This window comes from Thalia democratica, chromosome 9 (assembly GCF_965202585.1).
Source record: "Thalia democratica chromosome 9, ktThaDemo2.hap1.1, whole genome shotgun sequence".
Taxonomy (NCBI): domain Eukaryota; kingdom Metazoa; phylum Chordata; class Thaliacea; order Salpida; family Salpidae; genus Thalia; species Thalia democratica.
This window is the reverse complement of record NC_139173.1, coordinates 16,976,018-17,003,017: the sequence shown is the minus strand read 5'-3', so window position 1 is coordinate 17,003,017 and position 27,000 is coordinate 16,976,018. Positions and strand designations below refer to the sequence as shown.

Below are 27,000 nucleotides of genomic sequence, written 5' to 3'. Positions count from 1 at the left end.
TTTGAAAGTGGTCTTTTGATCCAGCTGGATCTGGCCTTATTTCATTTATATTCAGTTTCAGATTCAATTCCGGCCGATTCCTTATATTGCGAATAATTTTGCGATCGGTAATTCAATTACTTTTTATTTATTTAGAAGTGCGCAGAACTGTGTTGTTAATTCGAAAAAGGAAAACTTCACTAGGTTTAATTTTAAATTGAATATTTTTTAAATTATTATTTTATTTTAAGCGAACTTGTTTCGTTTGGATCTTTATTATTAAACATTGTTAGAAAATATTTAATACCTAAAATTTTGTAGCTTAATCATCGGGATTTTCACACTGTCGGTTTAGTGTGGAATGTCGACTAGCAGGTGTCGATCTTAAGTTATTACTATAGTCAATGACTTTTTTGAAACCCTTACGCCATCGATCATGTTTTCCTTAAGATTATTAAATAAAATATCTAATACAAACAAAATTTGAACAAAAATAGTTCATAAAAAATAGTATAAGTTTAAACACACTTTGAAAAATTAAAATTTAATGTGTTTTAATTTTTATAGTTTCCAAGTAAATATTAGTTAAAAAAATAGTAGTTTTATTGCTAGAAAAAGTTAAGATAAATTTGTAGAACAAAGAGAAAGCTGGACTGTTTATGTTTAAGCATATTAATATAATTTAGATTAATTATTTAATTATTTGCTTGTTAGCTAATTAGACTTAATAACTAATCAACAAGACATAAAGCTATAAAAATTAAATAATTTTCTTTTTTTTTTGTTATAAAGAATTTTCTTTTTTTCGTTTTTTCTTAATAAAAATAAGTTTATATAAAAACTTACAACAAATAGCCCTACACATTTGAGTGAAATTAATAATGCTATAATTACAATCAAGTTGCATACTGAGAAAGGTTATTCTTTCCTAGTGGTTACACACAAGCTATCTAAGTTTTCTATTTCAAATTTACAGCAAAGTGTGCTGAGCACACATAGGAAGTAATAATAACGTTTACAAAATATTTATCATATGTATATCATTTAAATAAATTTAAAATCAATAGCCTTTTTTACTGAAGTAAGTTAAATATAACATACTAATACTGAACAACAATTTTAACCTTTTTATTTTCAAAAACGAATAGTAGTTAGTGAAGTTAAAACATAAAGTTATTATATTTTATTAAACTAAAGTAGACAGATAAACACTGGTTCAAAAATATTGATTAAAATTAATAAATGAGTCTAAATTACCTAACTTTCAAAGAATAAGTTGATTCACTTTTTTCAGACAAAAGTTCTTTTTTTGAAAAACATAACCTTAATTTTTGTCAAGCCTTCTGCATATATAGTTTTGAAAATAAGTATGAATTTTATTAAAAACTTTTTAAAAACTTATGTTTAATTTTAAATCAATATTTTAAATATTAATGATGTCACAAAAAAAAACTTCAAAATTCACAGACATAAAATATTAACCAAAACTTGGTTTTAGTTTATTTTTAAATAATAATTAGTAGTTCCTGAATTCAGCAATTGTACCCAATTGACCACTAGTTTTAAAACAAAGTATTATATTTAAAAGATTTACTCAATATATTATTTATATTAACTTTCAATGATTTATATCTATATTTGTATTTTGTATATTATGAAAAAATTAATTACGTTTGTTAGTACTGTCCTCAAATTAATGTGTGACCTGATGGTGTTAAGGTACTAATGATGGAATTTAAAACTATTTGAGATGAATGTTTTTAGAACAAAACGCAGTGGTCAAAACTTTCATAAAAAATAATAGTGTTTTGAATAATAATTGCTTTACAAAAGATAACATATAGTTGTTTCAATAAAACAGTTACCAATACTTAATGTCAATACATTTGGAGGTGATTACTACTTTGTTAACACGTTCAGCTGATTTTTTTTTGCCTATATTTTAGTAATAATAAATATTTAGTAATAAAATAAATTATTGAATTGATTAAAAAATTAGATATTAAAAAATAGTAGTTTTTCTACTAAACTTTAATGTTTTTTAATTTAAAAACTGTTTAGATATTTCCTAAATTTAGTAAATATTTAAGTATATCTTTATCAATACTACTTGATATTAATTGAAATTGAAAAATAGTTTGCGTGTGTCAGTGCAAAATTGATAGTATTATAATTTCTTATTTTAATCTAATTTTTTCGTAACTTGATTTTAAAAAGTCTAAAGTAATAGCTTTAAGTATATGATGGTCCAACATTATGTTACAAAAATTATCATTGGTTCATCTTAAAGCTAAAATCACACACCAAACAATAGTTTCATAAATTTATAAATGTTTAAATTTTCAGTCGTAAGTTTAGTAAAAGTTACAGTGAAGTTATAGTAAATTTAGTTATAAGTTTCAGATACAAAAGTATAAAAAAAAATCATTGTCAATTTTCACAAAACTCTTATTAACTATCATTTATACCTAATAATATTTAATATAAAACTACATATTAAATTTGGGACACACTCAGTTCCAAACAGCAATCAATTATCACCTAATCTCTTGGTTGGTTTGAAATTGATAGGGTAGAAAGAAATTGATTGGAAGGGATTTGATCGGTTCAGAATGGTTCTAGTAGCAACTGATACAATACTCTAAAATTTTAAAAATACTAAAGTTAAGTATATTATAATACTTTTTTACAGACACATTTGATTTTAATAGTAGTAAATTCCATGACAACAACATTTAGAAGCTCAAAGAAAAAGTCAGCATCCCTAAGAAACCTGAGTTTATTTAGTAAAAACAGTAGTAAAAACAAAACCTTCAGTGTCTACAAGTAAGTTAGCATATATGTATTTGATTAGCAAACTTAAGTTAAAAAAATCATAAACATGGTAAATCAAAAATAAAATAGTAATATTTAATTTTTAAAAAGTTATATTGAAACTTTATTAAAGACAGTGTTGTCTTTGTCATTTAAAATTGTTTTAAATTTTATTTAAAAAGGAAATAGATTGTATTTTTAGTTTTGTTATGCTTTTTAAGTAATATTATAGTTTTTTTAAAATTTACAAGTTACTAATGTAATTAAGTTTTAAAATCAAGATTTAATGATTATTATTTTTTAACAAAATTTAGTTTTTGTACAAATTATTTAAAGATGTTGAGTTGTTATAACTTTGTTCAAATTATAAAATTGAATAGTGTACCAAGTAATTAATAAATTTGTTTTATTAAAATTTATTTTGATTTTTAAAGATTTATTTAAGTAAATTGTAATTTGCTACACGTTTAATTGTTTTCTTTAATAAATAAAAACCTAGTCCATAAAAGAGTTCTATTTATAATCTATGTATAGATAAAGAAAGTGTTTATAGGGTATTTATATACAAGTTATAATCTTTGAAAAAATTGCAGTTCTGATATCAAGCTTGAATTTGATGAAAACTGCTTAAATGACAAAAGATCATCCTTTTATAGTACATTGATTTACAAGTCACAAAATCGTTTAAATTATGATCAAAGGTGAGTTGCCTATCATTATTGACTTATTTTTTAAAAGAGTTATAAGTGTGTCAGTATTAAATGTGTGTATTACATTTAGTAACAGAAAATTGAGCTAGATTTAAGTTTGCATTTAGGGGGCAATATTGCTTATATTGGGGCAAAATTAAAACAAATTTCTCACTCAAAATCAGAAAGTTTTTAAAGTTGTCTATTTCATATTTTAATTGCGCTATGTAAGGGAGTGAAAAAACTAAATACTATAAGAACAGTTTCTAATAAAGATCCTTTAATTTATTAGTATTTTGCATATTTTAAAGGTTATTAAATTTAACTTTAATATGAAGAAATTTTTATACACCTTTACTTAAACACTTTAATTTTTGTAGCAGTGATTCTGATGACGAGGATGGAGATTTGGAACATGACAAAGTTGGTAACATTATAATATAATTTATAGATTTCGTATTTATAAAAGTATTATAAAACTGTTTTAAGATGTTTTGCTAAAACTAGACTATGGTTTTTTAAGTAATGCTTTAAGACCTATTGTTTTTTATAAACTAATGTTTATTTGTAGTTTTTTATCTGAGCTAAAAGTACTATTTACTAATAATTATAATTCAAAACAGTGTTTTAAATATAAGGGGTTATAGTTGGTGAGTTTGTTTGAGTGAGATTGAAAGGTTCTAAGAGCTAATGTTAAATCTAGTAATAAAGTGTCTTTATATTCCTACTTTCTTGATATTTATTATTAAGATTGTAAGAGTTTAAAACACTTATTTTTAGTCTTTTTTTGATTATAGCAACTTTACTACTAGTTGCTTTTTACTGTATTTTAAAATTTAAAGTTTTTGAGATTTAGGAAATCAAAAGTAGAGAATTTATTAGGTTTCTAATGGAAGGCGCAAACTAAAAATACAAAAAAAGACAATTTAATTTAAATTAGATACTTTCCTAAAATTTTTAAGCAATCATTTTAAACTTTTACACTCTAATCTTTTTGAATTAAAAATAAAAACTAATTAAAAATATTTTAGATAATAAAATTTTTATCTTATAGATTTTTGAAAACTATTCACATCAGATTTTTATAGTTTATCCTCAAACATTTTTTTAAAATTCAAAGTATTGGTCTCAAAAAACGTAAGAAAAAAAAGATATTTTTGTTTACTATTTTAATTTTCTTCTTCTATGAAATACCTCTTGTAATCTTCAACCTTACCAACTATACCTAGAAAATTAATTTAATTTTACAAAGCTATGAAAAACAACTTGTAGCTTAATTAAAACTTTAAAAAATGTAATATACCCTCCAATGAACTTTATATTTAAGTATCTTTAACTTTTCCTGTGATTAACTATTACAAAAGTTTTTAAGTTAGTTTAGTAGTACAGTGAAGTAAAATACTTAAAAGTTAAGGAAGCTGTTTATAACATAGCTTTATAAACCATATTTTTAGAATAGTACTACCAGTATCATTTATTAAATTGTAAGTGCTAAACGATTAGAAAAGAACATTAAAAGTGCTCATTTTTATTATTTAGTTCTTTTTTAATATGAACATTTTTAATAATTTATAATTTTTGATTGCATAATTTTCTTAGTTTTCAAAACTATTTTTTTATTATAAAAACAGAGTGATCATTTGGTTTCAACTCAAAATGCAGAATTGGCACAGTCACAACTTGGCTCATTAAAAGATAGTCATATCATCCTAGAAATTAATATAACTGAATTGAGACATATTGTAAGTACAATATAGATAAATTATTGACAATTTTTACTGAACAATTTAATAAATATTATTTATACTTAATTTTTTCAGTTTTTGTTACTCTAATGCTACTTACTAGTGTTTAAGTTTTTGAATTTCACATAAATAAAAAAAAAAGTAATGTTTGCATTCAAACTCTATTTTAATAAGGTAATATTTTTTTGAAATGTTTTTATTTAACATGTAATAAGATACTTAGTTTTAAAAGTAAAGTAATTTTTTATTTGCTAGAGTTTTATTTTATTTAAAGTCTATTTTTGTTGTATACTAGTTTTCCGGTTAATTAGGCTATGAAACTTTTTTGACTGATAAAAATATTTAGAAAAAAATTAGATAAACTCAAGCTAATTTGCCTTAAAACATTTTGTAGTATTTTATTACAATTTTTTTGCTAGTTTTATTTTTGAAAAAGTCTAAGGAAGTTTTTACTTTTATTTAGGTGTGCTTAGTTTACTATTTTAAATCAAAATTTTTTAATTACTGGAAGATATACTGCTTTTTATTTTGTAGCATTAACATTATTTTCTTTTAGATTAATACATTTGTTTCTTAATTTTCAACTTGACCTATTGACTCAGGTTACTTTTTTTCTTCAAAGGATGACAACCCTGTATACAATAATATAAATACATACTTTGTAGCTACACAAACGTAAATAGTGTTTTAGTATTACATGTTAAATGATATTTAACTTATTTTAAAGTTTGCAACAAAATAACTAAAGTTTTATCACAGAAATGTTTTCGTATAAACATCTTGGAATCAGTTTGGTCAACGAAATCAAAAATAATCAATAGTTTAGTACAGGTATAAAAGTTATAGTTTTATGAATAGATAACGTTACTTTGATCCTATATGTATTTTTTATACCATTATTTCACAAAACCATTTACAAGTTTATGTTTTTCTAATTTGTTCCAATGTTTAAAAGTTGTTAACAAATTAAATAGTAAAATTTGACGAAATTGTACTACTAGCTTTTAAGCTATATAACAAAATCAAATAACATACAACTTATGTTTATAAAAATAATAGTTATTAACATTTAAAACTGGTTTATAAAGAGAGTTTGTTTTTAAAAGTTTCAAACTTTTTATAGACATTACTTACGTTGTTTATATTTTTATTAATCAGAAGCCAAAGTTATGGTTTAACTACGGTCTTTATGATCCTAAAAGTGGAGAATTTCTAGTGGATGATAAGAAAATTGGCAACTATGTTAATAGTGGCTGTATAGCCTCTTTTCAAGTTAGTACTTATATTGTTTTATATTGTTTAAAATAAGATTGTGAAAATAGTTAGTTATTATGTGTTTATGTTTTTGTTATAGAATAACTTTTATAAGTTTTAATTTTATAAAGTTTTAAAAACTGTCAATGTTATTAAAAATAGATTAAAGTTTTCAAAGTTTTCTTTTGTTCCCTTTTTTATCTTAAGTGTTTTTTTAAATCTATTGTTAGTTTACTTAAAAGAAATAAATGATTTTTACTAATCTGAAAGTTAAGTTTTGTGTAATTAAAACATTTTATAAACTGAATTTTTTACTGCAATTTATTACAATCTAATATAAGAAATACATATAGCAGGGTGGCCACTAAACCTGGAATCCTGGAAAAACCTGATATCTGAAAATTTAGGCTGAAAAAACCTGAAAAACCTGGATTTAAGAAATTTTTAAAAAACCTAGAATTTTGAACAAATTTTACATGTAAAGTAGTGAAATTTTGATTTAAAACAAAAAAATTATCATATGGACCAAAGTTTTTTGTCAACATCAAACAGTTTTTTAATCAAAAAACACATTTAAAGTAGGTCTATAGTATGTTTTCATTGTTGTTATACTATTTAACACAGTTTTTGACTTTAAGCTTAATTTTAAACAAAAAAAGACCCAAAAAAAAAACTCAGAAAACCTGAAAGAAATTTCTAAAATACTAGTGACAATCCTGATATAGTTAAAACTGTACTGCTTATTCTCATATAAATAAGTTTAAAAACTAATTTAGTTTATATAAAATAATTCATTTATACTAATCTTAGTTGCGTACATTTGTGAAATTTAATTTGTGCTTTGTTAGTATAGTTAAAAGTATTTTTAACAGCACGGTTGCCAAAAAACCTAAAATCCTGGAAAAACCTGAAATTTTAGAAATTTTGAAAAAAACCTTGAATTTTGAACAAAAATCACTAAAAAACCTGGAATTCTGAACAATAACCACTAAAAACCTAGAATTTTAGATAACTTTTACATTTAAATTGCAAAATTTCGATTTGACTCGAAAAATCTATTGTATAGATAAACGTTTTTTGTCATCATCAAACATTTTTTATTTAAATACCTATTTAAAGAAGCTTTACAGTATCTTTTCAATGTTGTTGTACTATTTAACACTGTTTTTACCTTAAACCTAATTTTTAACTAAAAATAGACCCTAAAACGTGTAATTTTTAAAACCTGGAAGAAATTTTTACTACCTGGAGAAAATTTGCCGAAAACATTTGACAATCCTGTAACAGTTTTTTTAGTGGAAACTTATATGAAAATTGTTTAGTTAAAAAAAATTAATTCAGAGCACATAACATAACCTAATATTGAAAACTATGACATAAGTTGGAATATTAATTAGGTAAAACTTTTTTGATAAAGCGTTAAAAAATAAATTTATGATACTATGTTAACATCTTTGTTAATTTAACATTTATTGTTAAGCTATTGAAGTTATTGTTTTTATTTTAGCTTCAACGAAACTAAATATTTGAAAACCATTTTATAAAACTAAAAGTAATTCTAAGTGTAAAGTAACACTTGAATTTTAGTCTGTCCATAAAGGTAGTGATTATATTTAAAAAAAACTTTTTCTTTCGCTGAAAATTTTTAAGGCTTGAGAAATTTTTTCTACTGCTAACAGCGTAAAATAAAATTTGTACGTATTTCAAACTTTAAAATTAAAAAAATGATCAAAATACAGGCGTGTAAAATGCCCTAAAAGTTTAAATTAAGACAATATAAGTTTTACATATGAAAAGCATTGTTGCTTGTAACTTTCAAATAAGCTTAGTAAATGCTACTAAGTTAAAAAAAAAGAGGTATACTAAAAACTAAAAATAATATAAATCAAGTAACCTACCTATATTTAAACATTAAAATTAAGTTTTATTTTATACTTTTAAGATCGTAGATATATAATCGTTTTATTTTTAGAGTCAATTAAAAACACATTTTGTATACATTAAACTATATAATTAAAATTAAATTTAGATTTTTAATTTAGATTGTGTTTTAAAGCAGTAAAACTATTTTTATTTATATAAATTCATTCTGACGAAAACTAAATAAATTTTAGTGTTATAAAAAGATAAGTTATGTTGCTTTATATATAAATTTATGATGTTTATTTTAATAAAAAATATGTTTAAAAACTAAAAACTATAATTTCTCATTTCATTTAAAACTTTTTTTTATATTGCAAAATAACTTGTTAATAAAATCTATTTTCAAATAGTTCAGATACAAGCGCCGTGTGTTTCACACTGTCATTAAAAGTCGTAAAGATTCTTCAAACTTGTTGAAAATGCAGAATGTATCGCGACAACGCGACCTGATAACCGCTGTAAAACGAGCTGATTTGCATAAGATTACATCATTACTGGAAAAGGGAGTCGACCCTAACTTTCATGTTGACGGAGGTTTTCAATGTTGTTTCATACGTATTTAAAAAGATTACTCACTATTTTATAACACATTTTAATGAAGAAATTGTTAAGTATTATATTTAGTATTATACTCAGCTATTAAGATATGTTTAAGCTTTGGTTAATAATTAGGTTAGTTTAAGTACTTATTTTGTTAGTATTAAATTTATACTGCTTTTTTGCTCATGCTTTTTTTTTGACAAGTTTAAAAGAGTTCAACTGCGTTACAATGCAACTAGTTTAATAAACTTCCACTAAATTACTATCATTATGTATTTTAGCATTGTATTAAGAATCAAAACATTTACATAAACGTTTTAACCCTTCAGGCTGTATCATTTACCAACATAAAAGCAAACAAACTTTTTGTTTCTCACGAAATAGAATAAAACTCACAATTTTGTTCTTATAATGCAAAATATGCATTATCTGAAATTTTTAATCTTTATAATTGTGTAAGTGCATTGTTAAGTATGTTACATTGAATTAAATCCTTACTTACATTGTAGCTTTAACTAAAACCAAAAACTGAGCAGGTTTATTTGATTTTAAAATATAATATATTTAATATAAATTGAAAATTTGTGTTTTTTTTACATAATTTAGGAATCAATTTTAGTCATTTTTAAAGATGAGCTGTGATAAGCTTTACAACATTACTTAAAACAATGGGCAATAAACTATATTTGATAAGGTAGAACTCTGATTCTTCACTAATTATACACTTTTAAGCTGTTATAACAATGATATAACAAAATTACAGAGTATTTTATGCAGTTTTTTGTGAACAAACTTTAAATAAGCTTATGAATTACGAATTGTTAAGAAAAGCTTGAATGTTTATTTTTGTCAAAAACAGTGTTAGTGGTGTTGTCGTTGCAATTGTAAACACTTGAGCCTGTTTAAGATATATAGTATGAGAAAAAAAAAGAATAAACTTTAAGTTTAAATATTTTTTGTCTAAAATTTGATGGTATTTGCATTTAACTTTGACCAATTAGTTAATATCATACCAAAGATTTTTATTTAAGCAGGCCTTACAATCTTATTTTGTTATTTTTTGGAAACAAAAGCAACAGCAAAGTATATTGTAGAACAAAAAACACTATTCTTGAAAACAATGTGGCTAATTACCAATGTGTCTAAAAATAAATGTATGATGGCTAACAAACTATTTTTGCTACTTAACAAAAATATGCAAATATTTGTTTTAACACTTTTCGTTTACAGAAACCCCTTTGACACTTTTCTCGACCTTCCAGCAGCTGCAACGAACAAACAGCGAGCACATGACTTCTACGTTGAAGAAGCGCAGCAATTTCCTCCGAAGCAGCACGAGTTCGTTGAGGAGGAGCGGCAAGTCGAAACCGAATCCTGTCGTCCGCGACCACCAACTACTTGCAAGCGAAATCATATCGGTGCTGGTGAATGTGGGCGGCGCCCATCTGGACTTCAGGAACGCCGACGGTCTTTCGCCCGCGCACGTCGCTTCGAAAACGGGAAACTACCCCGCCTTGAAGGTTTGTTGCGTCCTTTAAATTTTGCTTTAGAATGAAACGATGTGTTTATATACGAGTTTGAGAATGTTAAGCTGTTGTATGTGTTGTTGGACTTTATTTGAATTCTAATGTGCAAATAATTAGTGTTTACAACCAAGGTTCGAGACCTTGAATTTATTTTTTATTGTCTGTTTAGTTTACGAGACACTATTTTATCGTAGTATACGGGTTTGTTTGTTTTTCAGTTTACTACAAATTTTAAAGTTAATAACTATGTATTTAAGTAATTACTTAAATTCAAGTGTATTGATAAATACACTTTAGCTAAAAAAGTGTTATTGTTCGAAGGAGTTCTTAAAAAACAAAGGGTTTTTTATTTACAATAATGGTTGGAAACTTTATTTTTGCGTTATACTTGTATACTTTGTGTTACATAATTTCGTTGTATTTTATAAAACTGTTTTAGCAAAACACTATTGTTTAAATTTATTTAGATATGAACTATTTTTAAAATACTTGTTAAAATATTTTTTTTTACATTTTCAACAATACTAAACTTAAAAAATTAAATTTAATTATATGTCATAAATGTTTACCGATATTTGTTTACAACAAAAAATAAATATAAAAAGTATTAGTTTTGTGTAGAAACACCGGCTTTTTTCGGTTTTATAGTACAAGTTAATTATTCACGAAAATATTGTGAAAATGTTTATTCAACAAACAATAGTAAAAATGATGATCTGATAAGTGAAAAATTTTGTTGTTTTTTTTAAAAAATTTTAAGCATATTTTTAAGAAATAATTCTCAAAACTGTCAAGTCATAAAAGAATTTTTTTCTTATTACAATGTTTTGTTTGTTTTAAGTTTCTTTTATATAAAAAAAGTTTTCCTTGTGGTCCTTTTACAGCTGGTAATACTAAATTGTTAACTAAAAATTGATTGAAGGTATTATTTTATAAATTTTATTTTGAAATTTGTAAAATTTTCTTTGAATTTCATTAGTATTAAGATACAAATACAAACATTTTTTTAAGCATATTATTGACTTTCAAAAGTAATATGGTATAAATAGAGTAATTTTACACTTAATAAGAGTAAACAATTTTGTTTCAAATTAAATACCATTAATGATTTTTGATAGTTTTTTTATATTATAATAAGATTTAATTTTTCAAACTTGTTTAAAAAAAAAAGAAGCAAAGTTAACCTAATCAACAAGCTGTTTTATTAATAAGAAATATAAAATAATACTTCTTCGAATAAAAATGTTTGTATATAGTTAATTTTTAGTCAAATATAGAGTTTTTGGTAGTTATTAAACAACCTTTAGTTACACTTTTGTTATTGTTGGTTATTCTATTTTAATACTAAAAGCTTCAGTCAACTTTTTGGTAAAAAATATCCATCGGAAAAATATACAAAAAATAAGTTAAACTTATTTGTTATTTTTCAAAGACTTTTGAGGCTATAAGTTTACGTAAAAAGCTTAAAAAAATCACAACCAATAAAAAAGAAATTAATAAAATGTGATTACTGTAAAATTAGTATGTGTAAATTATAGGTGTTGTATACGGATAATTAAAAACTCAATTAGCTTCATGTGACATTATATTTTAATTAAATAGCTACATTATTTTGTATTTATTTAAAAAATGGTGAGTTAAAAATTCTTTATCGATTTAAAAAATAATTACTATAACTAAAATAATTAAAAAAAAGGATCATTCTTATTTCTTTATCATTTGTCTTTTTACTTATATTAAAGTTTTATGATCATTATGTTTTAAATAGTTGTTTCAAACTTTTAAAGAACTACGCAGACTGAAAGTATATATTTTGTGAACCAGATCATTAAGTTTATATTAAATGATAATCTTATAAAATTATAAGTATGATGTATAAATTGCTTTATTATTGTCAAAAACTTGCGAAAACGCAACGTACAAAATAAATTTTAACATGTTGTAAAAATATTTTCAAAGTCATAAACCTTTCTCTCCACAGGTGTGCAGATTGCGAAATAATGCTTTAAAAGTTATATTGGTAGTTAAAGTTTTAATATTAATTTTTTTTTGAATTAATGTACACTTGTTTAATTTACGCCGTTATAAAATCTTTTAATATTTCTACAGTAACCTCTCGCATCTTTACGCACTTGTGACGTTACGCACTCTCGTTTAGTTACGCATTTTAGAATTCTAAAAATTTCAAAAACTTTTTTTTTTCACAAACTAGGTTTATTGTATATTTTAATTTAGAATATGTTTTTAAATGCTAACTCACCTAAATAAATAAAAATTTGAATTCCTCAAATTATTATGGGATGAAATTTCATTCATACTCAAAAATCCATTAATATATCTTTAATCAATGCAAGACAAAGTTATCCTTATGTGGGCAAAAGTCAAGTTAAAAAAAAGTTGTAGTAACATTAAGAATTTTTATTAAACAATTTTCTTACATTTTTTATATTTTTATTCAAAAGAAGAAATCCATTACAGCACCAAGTGCATATTTTTGTAAAAGGCTATAGAAACAAATTTTAATATAGACACCACACCATTTCTTAATTGTAAACAAATGCTTAATTATAAATTGAATTTGCTTAGTAGAATAGAATATAAATGTTAAGTATCAAATAAGCATTATATAAATAAAGATAAAGATAAAATCTACTTATTATTAGAATTAGTAAAAATTTTCTAGAAGTAATGTTATTTTGTATAAGTTAAATTCATTTTTTTAAATATATGTATAGTTTGATATTTTGTTTTAATACTCATAAATAAAGTAAGAACATTGTTAAAAATCGGAAAGTCCCCAGACTACTTTTAACTAGAAGCAGTATCAAAAAACAGCCATTATATAGTAAGTATATTTGATACCTCTCGTATCTTTACGTATTTTTTCTGTGGACACAACGTGCGTAAATAAGCGAGAGGTTACTGTACATACGTAGCAAAACTATTGGTTTATTCATAAAGATAAATTTAAAAATTATGTATCGTGTTTACATTATATTTTGTGAAGCTAACAACACAAAACTGTGTAGCTATCTTTTATTTTTATTTTTTGTGTTAGTTTAAAAAATATATAAACCTGAGCTTACAATAATTTTCAAATACATTTGTTTTATGTCAAAAAAAAGACTTTTAATATTTAATTTTTTTTTTAAATTTAATTTTTACTACAGTCACTATTGGAACTGGGAGCTTATGTTGATTGCGAAGACTTAAATGGGTTGACCCCGTTGTATGTTTGTTGTACATCAACGTTGGTTACAGATGAACAGTGCCTACAATTGTTGTTAAATCATAATGCTAATTTAAAAACTGTTGATTCTCAAAATTGGACTGTACTACATCAGGTTTGTTTAGTTGAATTATACAAAAAAAAATTTCAAGTATTTTTGATGCATAAAATAGTGTATAATAGTTTTTTATAAAACGTGTTATTGTTGTAATATTAGTTTTTAAAGTTTTCAATTTTTTAATAATTGAAATCAAAACAATATATACAAGTTTGTCGAACAAAATGCTTATATTTGAATTAGTTACAAATATAACGTACGTAAACTTTTAGTTTTTCAAACCACTTTAATTAGGTCAATGAATATGATCATTGATCGTATTTATGCTATATTAAATGTATACTCTAAAGTATAAAAAACAAGCTTGGTGTGTTTATAATTAGTTTTAAAGCGCTAATTGTGCACGACTTTCATACGTTTACTAATTCACTTGTTTAATTAGTGCTTCAGGGTGGTCTTTTTTTTTCATTTAAAAAGTGTACGAACAATACTAGTGGATATATATATATGTACAACGATTTATACGTAGCTAACTCAATGTTTTTTATCTGATGATGGTGTGCAAATATTAAAAAAAGTTATTGTAAAATAAATTACAGCCGGTTAGAACCAACCAAATTTTAAGATATAACATGCATTAAAACTAGTTCAACTTTTGTAAAAAAAGTATGTAGTAGATAATTATTACCAACTGAAGTTTTTAGAGACTTTAGAATTTCCTTCAAGAAAAAAATTAAGCTTTTTTTACCAAAACTTTTTAAGTTTATTTTAAGACTATTCTGAATACTATTAAGTTTTAAAGCTTACAAAAAATTGTTACTCTAGAAAAGTCATGACTTTTTATGTTGGTCCATGATTTGAGTTACACTCTATTTTTATTTATGTACTTTATTTTATGCTTTACGTTCTATTCTCTAACTCATCACCCTACTCCAAATAAGTTTGTATTAATTTAAAAATTTTGATTTGAAGGAATTTTTCAATAGTAAATTTTAATAAAATAATGAAGCCACAGTCGATTGCTAATAAAGGTAAACTACTTTTTAAAATGCTAAAACTACTTTTATACGGTTTTTATCGTTAGTTATTGTTTGACTGCAACATCTTTTTTTTCTAAATTCGATGGCGCTTTCAACTATTTTGAAAAATTACTTTAAAATATTATTTTATTAACCAGGTGTGTAGGCATGGCCTACTGGATCACTTGTGCGTTCTTTTGAAGCATATAAAACTCCAAGTGTTGAAATCTGGTGAAGATGACAAGTTAATCGACCAGCAGAATTCTGCAGGTAACACTGCCCTTCACATCTGTTCCATTTACAATAAGCGATTTTGTCTTCTAAAGTTGCTGGACCACGGCGCCGATGCTAAAAAATTGAACTTTTCAAATCAAGATTCAGTACAGGTTTACCACATCTCTTTAGCTTCAGATAGAAAATGTTATATTTATTAGATGTTGTTTTATCTTTCACAATTTTTAAATCTAGTAACCTAAAACTTTTGCAGATTAATATGCTTTTTATTTAGATACTTTAGCGTGTACACTTTTCGTAAACGCTAAAGTTAAAGAATAAAAATAAAATACAGTTGATAAATGTTTATATGAATTAAGTAGTCGATTATTGGTTGGCAATTGTTCAAAAAGCGAAATTTAATCGGATATTAGTTTTTATTATTTAAAAATTTCAAAACGTTAGGTGGCGCAAATGTGCGACAATACGGAACTGGTTGAAATAATTGAAAAATATCCGGACATTGAAAGTAAGTATAAAAACTTTGTAACAATTGATTTACTATAAAAATCAATTTATTGGTGTAGTACTAATTAAAGTTCTAATATTTAATTTTTTAATTTATAAAGTTGTTGTTTATGTATTTAAAAGTGATTTTTTTTGCCTTAACATTTAAAGTAAAAGAAAATTATAGTAGTTTTTGTTAAAACTTTACAATTACTACAAAAAAAGATATAATTAAACATAATATATTTATTAAGAATAGACTACACACTCTAATTATCAAGTCTAAGTTTATCTTGTAAATTTTGGCAGATAAAAAAAAACTTAACAAGTATAAATAATAGGCTCAGTAGTTTAGTGCTAATATTTTTTTTATTATACTTCTTAAAGGTTATTTTAAAATAGTATTTAAGTTTGTTGAAATGAAATACTCCTAAAAAAAGTTAATTTATAGTTATTAAGTAAAATTTTGTACAAATTCTGTATCAATGCCATTCTAAAGATCTTTGCTAGAACCTTTCTAGTTAAACCTACCACTGAATAACTGATATCATCCTCACATTAAATATTGCATGAAAAAAATAAAAAATACCAAAACGATTAAAAATTTTGTCACCTTTGCTTTTATTTTGTACTTTTCGTCGTATTCTGCTTTTTGTTTGGTAAGTTTTTGTGATAAGTCTCATTAGTTTCTATTATGTTGCTACTAGATCCTAATTATTTACCTACGTCAGTTTTTAGTAGTTTTTGATTAATGCTATTAAAATTTTGAATTATTTAAAATAAATTAAAATAAATTTTATTTAAATTGAGAATAAAATAGATTTATTTTGATAGTAGTGATTGATATGAAATGTTTTACATAGTGATCGTTTATGTAAAGTTTTATTAGTTGATAGAAATATTTTTTTACACTTGTTTCTCAAAACGTAAAAAAAAGTATAATTAATAAAGCATCTAGTATATATTTATACATCATACAACAGTAATTGTATATAGAAATCTACTTATCATGTTTTTTTTTGTTTTTTTTATTCCCTGTCTATAATATTATATATCTAACAATTAGATTAGTTTATAGTTCAAATGAGTATAATGTTTTTGTTAATAAATAAATTAATTAATGCATACTGCACAAAACTTGCTACCGTTATTTTTCTCAATGTATCCGTTATAGTATTGAGAAACAAGAGCAAAAGTTTTTTGAGTTTTCTACACTTTCGATTGTAGTAAAAAAGAGAAAAATGCCTAGTTTTAATAATTTATGACCTACCGACCGCTTTGCTATTATGTACTTTTTTCCGGCTTTGATTAAGTTTTTGTGCCAGCTTGGGTTTAAAGAAAACTTGTTATTTGAAGATAATACATAATTATGAAGGACTAAGCAGTTATTTGTTTGTTTCAGACTTTTATCTAACTTTAAACGCTATAATAATGTTTGTAAAATAGATTTTTTGTGTGTATGTTTAATTAAAGTTCAAAATTTTAAATTACAAAAGTTTTGAAATAATTTAGTTCAATGTTTGTACAGAGTTATTAAGTTAACTATTTCAAGTTAAAATCAGTTAGTTAAACACGACCGTCAAGTATGAAGTTTTTTTATGAGTTTGAGCAATTTTTAAATAGTCAAACTCAAGTAAAAACAAATTAACATTTGAGTATATCAACTAAAAGTTTTAAAATTACTTATTTTTTAAGCAAATAAATGCTTAGCACAGTTCGACGGAGTTCTTTAAAAAAAAGCTCTACAGTCAAAATAAACTATGTGCATGCATTGTTTATAAATTTTAAATTTATATGTTATAAACTATTAATTGGTTTACTTCTGCATATAGTTTATATATGTTTATATTTATAATTGTAAAAGAAAAACTTATGTTCTATTGTTCGAAGCACACTTTCAGAACTTGTCTAACTTTGCTATTCATAACACAGTAAAACGTCTTTTTGATAAATAAGTCATAGTCTTAATAGAATATCTACATACTGAATTTTTTTCGTTCATTTAAAAACAAAGTTTTAAAGTTGTTTTAATAAGCTTATAAGCATGTTAGTTTAATTATTTTTGACTATTGATAACTTAAAAGAAAAAGATTCTCTGTTTATAAAATTATTAAAGTTCAATAACCTTACGTATTTTATATGATGACAAATATTATATTATACTATCAAAAAATAGAGTTCTTTATTTTAAGTAGTTGTTGTAAGAAAATCATCAAGCTGTATGTGTTTTTATTTTTAGCATTAAGCTTAAATATTTTCGTAGTACTCTCTATTTTTAGCGTGTTACTTATTGATTATTTAAAACTGTTTTGTTGTAAGTATACAGTTTAGTTTCATTTTTAATTTTTGTTCATCTTAAAACGTTTATATGTTTATCTTTTTTTATTTTGAAATTTTATCATGTTTAGAAATAAAAAAAACTTTTTGAGTTATAGGAAATTTTGTTTAAATTTCTATAACTTAATTTATTACTAAAACTAACCTTTAACGATAACGTGATAAGTTTATTTACTGCTAAATTTTTCATTTTATAAATCGATATTTCTAGTTCAGTTAGATTTACTAATTGAAATATATACTAGTGAGACTAAACTGCCTTTATTTTGGTTAGGAAAGTACTATATAGTAGAAGTTAGTTTTTTTTATTCTTAATTAAAAGAATATTTAACTAGAGGTTATTGTTAATTTATTTTGACTGTTTTATTTGTTTAGATTTGAAAAAGTACTTGATAAAATATATTTTAGGTTTGGTTTAACAAGTTTTTTTTTTGTTACCTCTATAAACCATATTATATTTGTTGTTCGTTATTGTGTTAATAAATTTTATAACTATAAACTTTTAGTCTAATAATAAAAACGTTATTACTTTTTTTGCTCTAGTTATGGACTAAGGCTCGTCAAAAAGTCAGTTATACGATTTTGTCAAACATGTAAAAAATTATTTTTCTATTATTAAGTGTTCCGTTATTTAAAAAATATATTAGTCCTTACTAAATTCTTGTGAAAGCTTCTACTGAAAAAAAATGTATCCCTAGCTTTTTAAAATAGTAACTAAAATTTTTCTGCACAGAAAAATATATTTATTTGTTTGGAAAGGGCTGCTCTAAAATATAAGTTTTTTTAAGGTTTTTAGCTTAAAGTTTATTGCACAAAAATATTTTAAGTACTTAGTTAAGCTATTGAATTGAATTTATATGTATTTCAGTAAGAAATTTATATACATATATATAAAGTTGCAGTTTATCAATTTCATAGTATATAGTTTACTGAAGTTGTTATAAAACTAAAAATTGTTTTATATACAAGAATTTCAAGGTACAGTTTTAAAATATTTTCAAACAATGTTAATTTAAGTTTAAAAATTAACTTTTTTAAGGTCAGGAAACACGATTTTCAACTATCGGAAAAATATCTACAGAAGCAAACGACAACAACAATAACAACAAGAAGTTAATAAATATAATTTATGTTTTAAAAAATAAGTTTTTGTTTTAAAGAAGTAACCATACTTAAATTTTAAAAATTCAAAACTTTTTTTACTTGACTAGATGTAATTTTATAGTGAGTTTTATAGAAATATTTTCCATTACGTTCTTGTATAAAAACACGTAAAAAATAATGATATTTATTTTCAAGTCTTATCTTTAAAAATTTAAAATAAGTTTTTTATCTATGATTTATCTTGATTTTTTTAGTGTTAGTACATAGAAAATAGCTTAACAGTATCACTTTTAAAAACCATTAAGTTGTTATTTTTGTATAAACAAAGTAACAATGACGTTGGTCATCAATTTCGTTTTTACAAAATGTAATTAGTCTTATTTATCTTTATTTTATTTCTCAATTTGTTTTGTTTCAATAATAAAACTAGATTTGTTTTTATGTAAGTGGTCTCAGCTAGGTCAACTTTTGTTGATTAATTACATACTATTGTAAAACATTAGTTTTGTTTTCATTTTTTACCTAGTTTGTAAAAAATTGTTGTGCTTAAGTTCAGTAAATTGTAATAATCTTTGTTTACAGTAAAATGATACCACTGCCAAAAGACTTCAATAGCAAAGTTTACAACTTCAAATCAGTCTCTCTGGACAAATCAAAATCAGGATTTGGATTTGTTATAAGGGGAACTAAAGGTAAAGATTTGAACATTTTCAAACTAAACTTATTTCAGTATATATTTATTAAGATATAATTTCGTATAATTTTTTATCTGTAGCAATCAGTTAATGACTTTTGAGTATTTTTAAAACAAGACCAAAGTGTTTGAGATTGACAAACATTTTCAAAAATTAAAAATGCCAGTGCTTTCTTTACACTAATAAACTGATCATTAAAATCATTTTATTAAGTAATATACCAATTAAATTTCTGTTTTGTTTCTTTCCATCTCTTTTTATTTTCCCCGTTCATTAAACAGCATCAGGAAGTGAGTTGAAATCAAAATTGGATTTCGCCCCTCAAAATCCCGGCCTTCAGTATTTGGAATCTGTGAGTGTCAATGGTAGGGCTTACATGGCCGGGCTCAGAAGCGGTGACTTTATCATAGAGGTCAATATTAGTTTTTTCACATTCTTCGACTTTTTTTAATTTACTATGATTTGTTATGTTTTTACAAAACTGTTGTAATGTTGGAAAAATGTTTGAAATTTATTTACATTTTTAAAATTCAATAGTAGAAGTTTATATATAATACTTTTAAATAATTTAAAATACTTCACATATTTTATTTTTATAATACTCTTAAATAATTTTAATTTACTAGAACTTTGTTTTTTCTAATAAAGAACTGTGCTTACGTAAGAATAATGTTTAAAATTAATTTATACTTAATTTTTAAATTAACACAACAAGATATTCTTCTGTAAATATTTTTAAAATTTGTAGATAAATGGGACTGACGTAAGGTTCATGGGACACAGCGAAATTGTTGAGTTCATTCGCAGTTCGGGTAATTCAATAGACATGAAGGTTGCTGTTTGCTATGAAGGTATTTTTTGTTTGTTTGTTTGTAAAATACGTTAAGTAGCTATAGTTTTGTATGTGACGAATAAACGACTTCAGACATGGCAGTGTCAAGTGGTAGGGTAAACGAGATTAAAGGTTAAAAAAGACCAATTTTACTTTAATTAGTAAAATATTTACATTTAAATCTTTATTGAAAGCTCATTAATGATCTTATAAGTATTTTTTTTAGCATGATCTTCTATTTTAAAATAGAAAAAAGTGTCTGATTTTTTCTGCTAGATTATATAGTTTCAACATACTTTTATTATTATTTGTATACCTTAAAGTTTTCTTTATAGTTTGTGTTACATTCAAGTTGTTATCAGTACTACGTGATAAAATTTAGTTTAAAACTTTATGTGTTCACATCGAGAATTAAAATAGTAAAATATTTCAAACGTGTAAGTAGCAAAGTCACTTTTGAAATTTGCAATGTTTGCAATTATGATAAGAAACCTTGTATTCTTGTAAGCAAGTCATACACATGTTTACTTACAAATATCTTTTTGAAACCACTCAACTTTAGCTACATAAGCATATGTATTTATCGGGGTTTTAATAAAACTTCAGCAGTTTAAAATGTTTTTGTGATTACAACAAGATTTTTTTTAAGTCTGTTAATTTTTTCTTTAATATAAAGTATTTTTGTATATAGTTTTTTTAATTTTTAGAATTTTTTTAATGGTTTTTGTAAAGCTAGAAAAAATTAAGTAAATTTTAAGTTTAGTTACAAGTATAGTTTATAAAAACTGTATAGTTTTAAGAATTTACTGAATTCAATAAATATATATTTTTATCTTTAATTAACTTACCTGAAGTTATAACAAATTCAATAATTCTATTTAGAGTTTTTATTGTTAGTCTTAAGAGTTAGAATTAAAAAGTGTATTGAAATATTTGAAATGATTAAAACTTATTAAAATGAATTCTGAAAAACTAAAAGTTTCGAAAAATAACAAAAAACCTACTAAATCCAAAAGAGGACTACTTTCCAAAGTATTTAACTATGATGAAATTAAAGGTGGTTAAATTGTAATGCTTTCAAATCTTTAATTTATAATTATAAACAAAATATTATCAATACTAACATTTAACAGATATCAATCACATATTAAAATATAATAAAAAAAATTAATTTTAAATTTCAAGAACTTATAATAGTTAAAATTGTTAGTAGCTGATAATATTTTATTTACTTTAATATGTATGAATATTTTAATATGATAACAAAATTCTACTTTCAAATATTTATAAGGATACTGTGACTCTTTTAAATATTAGATATATACAAGTTACAAAATGAATTTCCTTAGTTTCTATTTTTTACTACAAAAAAGAGGCAAAGTCTATTTACCTATTTTTAAAATTGTTATTGTTGTTTGAAAAATTAACAAATTCAGATTTTTTTGTACTAATGCATTTCAAATGCTGCTCTATCTAATGATATATGCTAATTTTAATATTAAAGTATTTTAGTAATTAAAGGTTAGAATATTAGAACTCTATAAATTCTAAGAGATTAGTAAGCGTAAAAGTATTTTTGTTTTACATCATTAAAAGAACTTAATAGTAATTAATTATATAACTAAAGATTAACATTTAAAATATTATAATTTCTAAGTCTTGGAAAACCAATGTAAAAAATAAGACCAAGTTTTTAAAAGGTTTGTTAACTATGTGAATTATACAATTTATATTAAGGAAATGAAAGTAAGTCCTGTTACTTTTTATTTCAAACTCAATACAAAAACTTACAGAGACACCAAAACAACAAGGGTCACCGTCGAAATCTTCTTTGAAAAAACATCCGAGTTATTCTTTGAGGAAAAGTGAAAAACCAAACGCTGACAAGCTAGGCATTCCACCGCCACCTTCGCTTGTTCGTTTAAATCAGACAAACAGTAAATCGGAAAACAACATTCATTTGAGAACACCGTCTGTTGCATCAGCAATTTGTTAGTTGTTTTAGTTGTTATACACTAAAATCTTTATAAATGGGTAGTATAATAAATAATTCACAGAGTTAAAAAATACATGAGTTAAGTTTTCGTAAAAAAAAAGGTTTAGATAACTGACGTTTGACATTGTATCAAGTACAAATATTTATTTCAACCGAAAAATACCGTATACTATACTTAAGACTTTAATTTAAAAATTTTACAGTGCGCATTTATGGTTTGAAAAATTTGCGATATTTTTCATTTAAAATTACATGCTGCAAACGATACTTTAAGTAGTTGTTAGATGATATCCAAAACATTACTTGTAATATTTTCTTTCATGTCTAATAGATAGTTAACACGTGATTATTAGTTAAAAAATAGTAACTTTTGTAAAAAAAATATTAGAACTTAAATACAACAACTTATTAATCAAACTTTGTTATGTAATATTTATGTACTTTAGTACAAATTAAAAAGTGTGTTTGTTTAAATGGGATAGTTTTCTTTTAAACTTGTTTGAGCAAGGCTGTTAGATTAAATTTGTATTTTTTCAACTTTAAACTTAAATAAAAGGCTTTTACGTAAGGATCATGTAAAACTATGATAAACGTTTTCAGTTACAAGTACAACTTATACTATGATAATTGTAATATACATCAGCAAACAATCTATAACTTATATCCATAAACTGGATAGTGCTCAATAAATCATATTTTTAGTTAAACTAGATGATGCAATAAATGAATCAGTAGTAGCTGACAGTGGTGCACAAAAAAATTATACGCACACGCATGGCTTAAAAAATCAACCAAATGAATTTGACGATGACTTTTATAGTAAAACGGTGAAACCTAACAGCTTCAAAAAGGTTTATTTTTGACCTTTTGTATACTTAATAATACAAAGACTTCAGTAATAATTAATTTAAATAAATTCAAAAATAAAAACTAATCCCGTAAATATTTGTATGTTAAGAAAATTTTAAATGTACATTTATTTTTACAGGAGCCCAGCATGATCAGGGCAAGTACTATTTGTTCTGCGACATTGCCTAGAAAACCTTTTAAAAGTACAACACCTACTTTATCGCTTGATGGTTAGTTATTATATGCCTAATTGATAACACATTTTTCTTAAATGTAATACAAATGAGTTATATATTTACCAACTTTTTTTTTCATAGAAGTTTGTAAGAACTAAATCTTTTTGTACTATATTAGTTCTTTGTCTAAAATGAAATTAATATTACGATAAAGCAATGAGTAAAGTTTTTTATTGCCTTTTGTATCTTAAAATGTACTAGTTGAAAAATAATTAACACAGAATCAACTTCAACACCCAAAGAAACAGATCTATCACAGAAATTATCAAAAAGTAAAATAAGTTTTAATAATAATCTAAAAACAATGTCTAGTGAAAACATCAGTAATGAAAGTGAAAAACCAACATCATTTCAAAATGAATTGCTCTCTGCAATTAAGAAAGGTAAATATGAATTTTTAGTTATGAATAATTATAAAATTAAAGCTAGAAAACAAAATTGAAAAGTCTAAAATAAGTTTGACACTGTGGTTAATTAACAGTCCTAAACTTAAAATTGAAAAATTATTATAAAATTCATAGGTCACATGACAGTTCGTTTTCTTTGAGTTATAAAAACCTTAAATTGTTCTCTAAATTGAAATTAAGTCTTTTAATACAATTGGATATATAGTTTTATTTTTTGTTTATTTAATATTGTGTAATATAAAACAAATATATATATATATAATATGTTTTAATTTGTTATTAATACTGTGTTGTTTCAACTTTGAATATAATTTTAACGATTTATTAACTAATCAACCTAAACTTACTAATAAACCTATCTCTCTATTATCTAATATTTGAATAGTTTCTTTATTACTTAGTTTACTTTTAGGACCCAAAAACAAAGGATTGCCTCCTCTACCTCCAGAAAGAAGTGATTCGAAAACTAATTTGAGCTCTCCTACAACTCCATTTGCTAAAACAGAAACAAAAAATAAGTAAGTTTGCTTAATAATTTTGGAGAAACTTTGCATGTAAAAACACTTAAAGTAGTGAAATATTTGATTTTGAAATAAAACACTTGGTAAGTAAGTTTTTTTAGATATTAAAAAGGTTACAAATAAATTCATAAATGACTTTAGATAAAATGAAAAAAGTGAAAAATAAAATAAATAAGTATTATAATGCTTTTAGTTTCAACTTTTGAAAAATAACTTAAAAAAGTTACAAGAAGTATTAAATACAAAACAGCTATAACCTAGGAGCTTAAGATAATTTTATAAAGCTATAAATAATCAATTGAAAAATAACTATTACCTTGTATAAATAATATAAGTATTTAATTTTTAACAATTTGCTAAAATACGCAGGTTTGATACTGTTGCATATAACGGTAAGGAGTCTTCTTTATTGAAGAATTCTTTTATGGTGAACGCAAACAAAAATGTAAGCTTTGATCTGTAATTTTTTTATTCTTTTGATTAATAATTTTAAATTAACCAATTTTTATAACAGAGTGACCATCTTGCCAATATAAATGAAAGAATTTCTTCTATTGAAATCAAAATGCAGTCGAAACAAAACAAAAGCGAAGATCTTAAAGTTAATCCGACCAATCTCACTAAACAGAGTATCTTGAAAAAACCTTATCAGTTAGTATACTTTTTTTTGTAAAACTTTTAAACTGTTTAAACTATACCACTGTGTTTTTGCTAGTGCAAAGTTATGTTACAAGGCTAATTGTTACTGTAGAATTGAGAGCAATCCAGCATCGAATTTCAAGCTCCCTCCGCCACCGACAATAAACAACGAGTTGTTCAAACATCCCAGGTTCAACAAACAAAACGACGACCTGCCTCCTCCTCCTCCGGCCGAAGTGCTTTCCGCCACTTCTCTTCCTCCGATTTCACCTCCGGTCGTCGCTACGTCAACTGTGGTCAAGCCGTTGACTTTGTTCCAGCAGAAAAGTTAGTGGTATTCAACGTACAAATAAAGTCAAAAAATAAATACAATGATTATTTTTATCTGTCTGAATTAATCATATGAAATTAATCTTATGATAATTTTTTTAATTTCAGAAGCAATTTCAAGCAGCCACAAAATAGAAACCGCGTCGACGGCCGACTCAGGAATTTCCTGCAACCAGAACAAGCCGAACACGGCCAACTCCTCGCAACCCTGCATCGAAACCCGCTCGGTCGTCTCCACCGTCAGCAACTTGTCCTCGGATTCCGACTTCAACTCCGACTTCGGGATGTCCTACGACTTGCGCGACGCCGCCGCCGTCTACGGCAAGAAAAAAATTTCGGACTCGGGAAATCCTGGAACGAAGCCGCTGGTGATGTGGAGCGTGGAGGAGGTGGGATTGTGGCTGAAGAGCCTCAACCTGGCCGTCTACGTGGAAAGCTTCAGGGAGAACGAGATAGCGGGGTCGCACCTGCAGATGCTGGGCAGAGAGGAGCTGGTGCAGCTGGGCGTGAAGCCGATCGGCCACCAGCTGACCATAAAGAACTCCGTCAAGTGCTTCAACGACCAGTTTAAAAAGTAAGGCCGGTTTTGCGAGACATGACTGTCGTTTGAAAGACTGTGCAAAGTTGTAACTTTTTTGAATCTTTAAGCTTAATCTTTTTTTTTGACATAATGGTTTTTTTTAAGAATGATGTATATTTTTTTAAATAATTTTAAACTAATCAATACAAAAAACACTAAATTTTATGTTGACGAAACGGAGTTGTTCATGAAAACGTTTTCTGTATTGCATCACTTCTTAAATATCATTTTTATCATGTAGCCTTATAATTTCATCAGTTTTCCGGCATTTTCTTCCTGTTTAATGTAACAATTTTTATTTTATACCATAATAAATCTTACTTGAAATTTCTGTCTTTGAAGCAGTATTTTAAACTAGTTATTGTGTACATTTTAAATTAGTAACTTCATCTCGTTTTTATTTAATGTTTCATATGATTTTTTCGTCACAATTTTTGTATCAAGGTAAAAGAAGAATTTTTTATCTATATACACATTTTCCAGTATATCTTTTAAAGTTTGTGTTATGTGTAATGTACATAAGTAATGACAAGTATACATTTTATACTTCGAAGATCCAAATACTTTTCATGAACTTGAGTATTATTTTGTATTCTAGTACCCTAAAGTTTAGTTTTGCTAAAATTCAATATCAAATCATTTTTAAAGAACACATCTTAGCTTATATTTTTTGATAAGATAAAATCGATTAAAACGCTATTTTTTGTTATTATGGGATCTTAATATTAATTAATTTGTGTGTGTATTGAAGCATTAAATGACAAAGTTATAAAATTACAACATTTGTTTGCTATATTTTTTTAAATTGTAAAGCACTTGATTATTTGTAAAATGGTAAGTACTTTTTTCTTGTACTAGCATAATTTTTAAATGTACTTAAAAGATAAAGTGTAAGTTTTAGATTATCAAAGAAAAGTTGATTGAAAAATAACAATCTTGACCAGTATTTTCCGAACTAAGGAGGTAAATTGAAACGTT

At 24.5% G+C, this 27,000-nt stretch overlaps 1 protein-coding gene across 1 annotated transcript; it reads left to right on the top strand.

Moving 5' to 3' along the window:
* Positions 1 to 2,681: 2,681 nt before the first annotated feature.
* LOC145844071 (uncharacterized) lies at positions 2,682 to 26,438 on the top strand. Its single transcript, XM_082951410.1, has 24 exons — positions 2,682 to 2,805; positions 3,387 to 3,494; positions 3,863 to 3,905; positions 5,114 to 5,224; positions 5,987 to 6,058; positions 6,386 to 6,499; positions 8,755 to 8,938; positions 10,175 to 10,464; positions 13,641 to 13,814; positions 14,935 to 15,162; positions 15,455 to 15,518; positions 18,873 to 18,945; positions 19,520 to 19,629; positions 19,914 to 20,044; positions 20,381 to 20,483; positions 22,258 to 22,455; positions 23,163 to 23,311; positions 23,449 to 23,539; positions 23,767 to 23,928; positions 24,365 to 24,470; positions 24,843 to 24,918; positions 24,988 to 25,124; positions 25,225 to 25,439; positions 25,551 to 26,438. Exons 1-24 carry the CDS (start codon positions 2,702 to 2,704, stop codon positions 26,018 to 26,020), a joined length of 3,513 nt encoding a protein of 1,170 aa, XP_082807536.1. The 5' UTR covers positions 2,682 to 2,701; the 3' UTR covers positions 26,021 to 26,438.
* The last annotated feature ends 562 nt before the right edge of the window (positions 26,439 to 27,000 follow it).

What these genes read in the sequence shown, in the direction of transcription:
- LOC145844071 (XM_082951410.1), top strand. Translation starts at nt 2,702, where the DNA reads ATGACAACAACATTTAGAAGCTCAAAGAAAAAGTCAGCATCCCTAAGA. An exon ending in CAAATCAAGATTCAGTACAG is followed by an intron (nt 15,163 to 15,454) that starts GTTTACCACATC and finishes TCAAAACGTTAG; the next exon opens with GTGGCGCAAATGTGCGACAA. An exon ending in GGTTGCTGTTTGCTATGAAG is followed by an intron (nt 20,484 to 22,257) that starts GTATTTTTTGTT and finishes AAAAACTTACAG; the next exon opens with AGACACCAAAACAACAAGGG.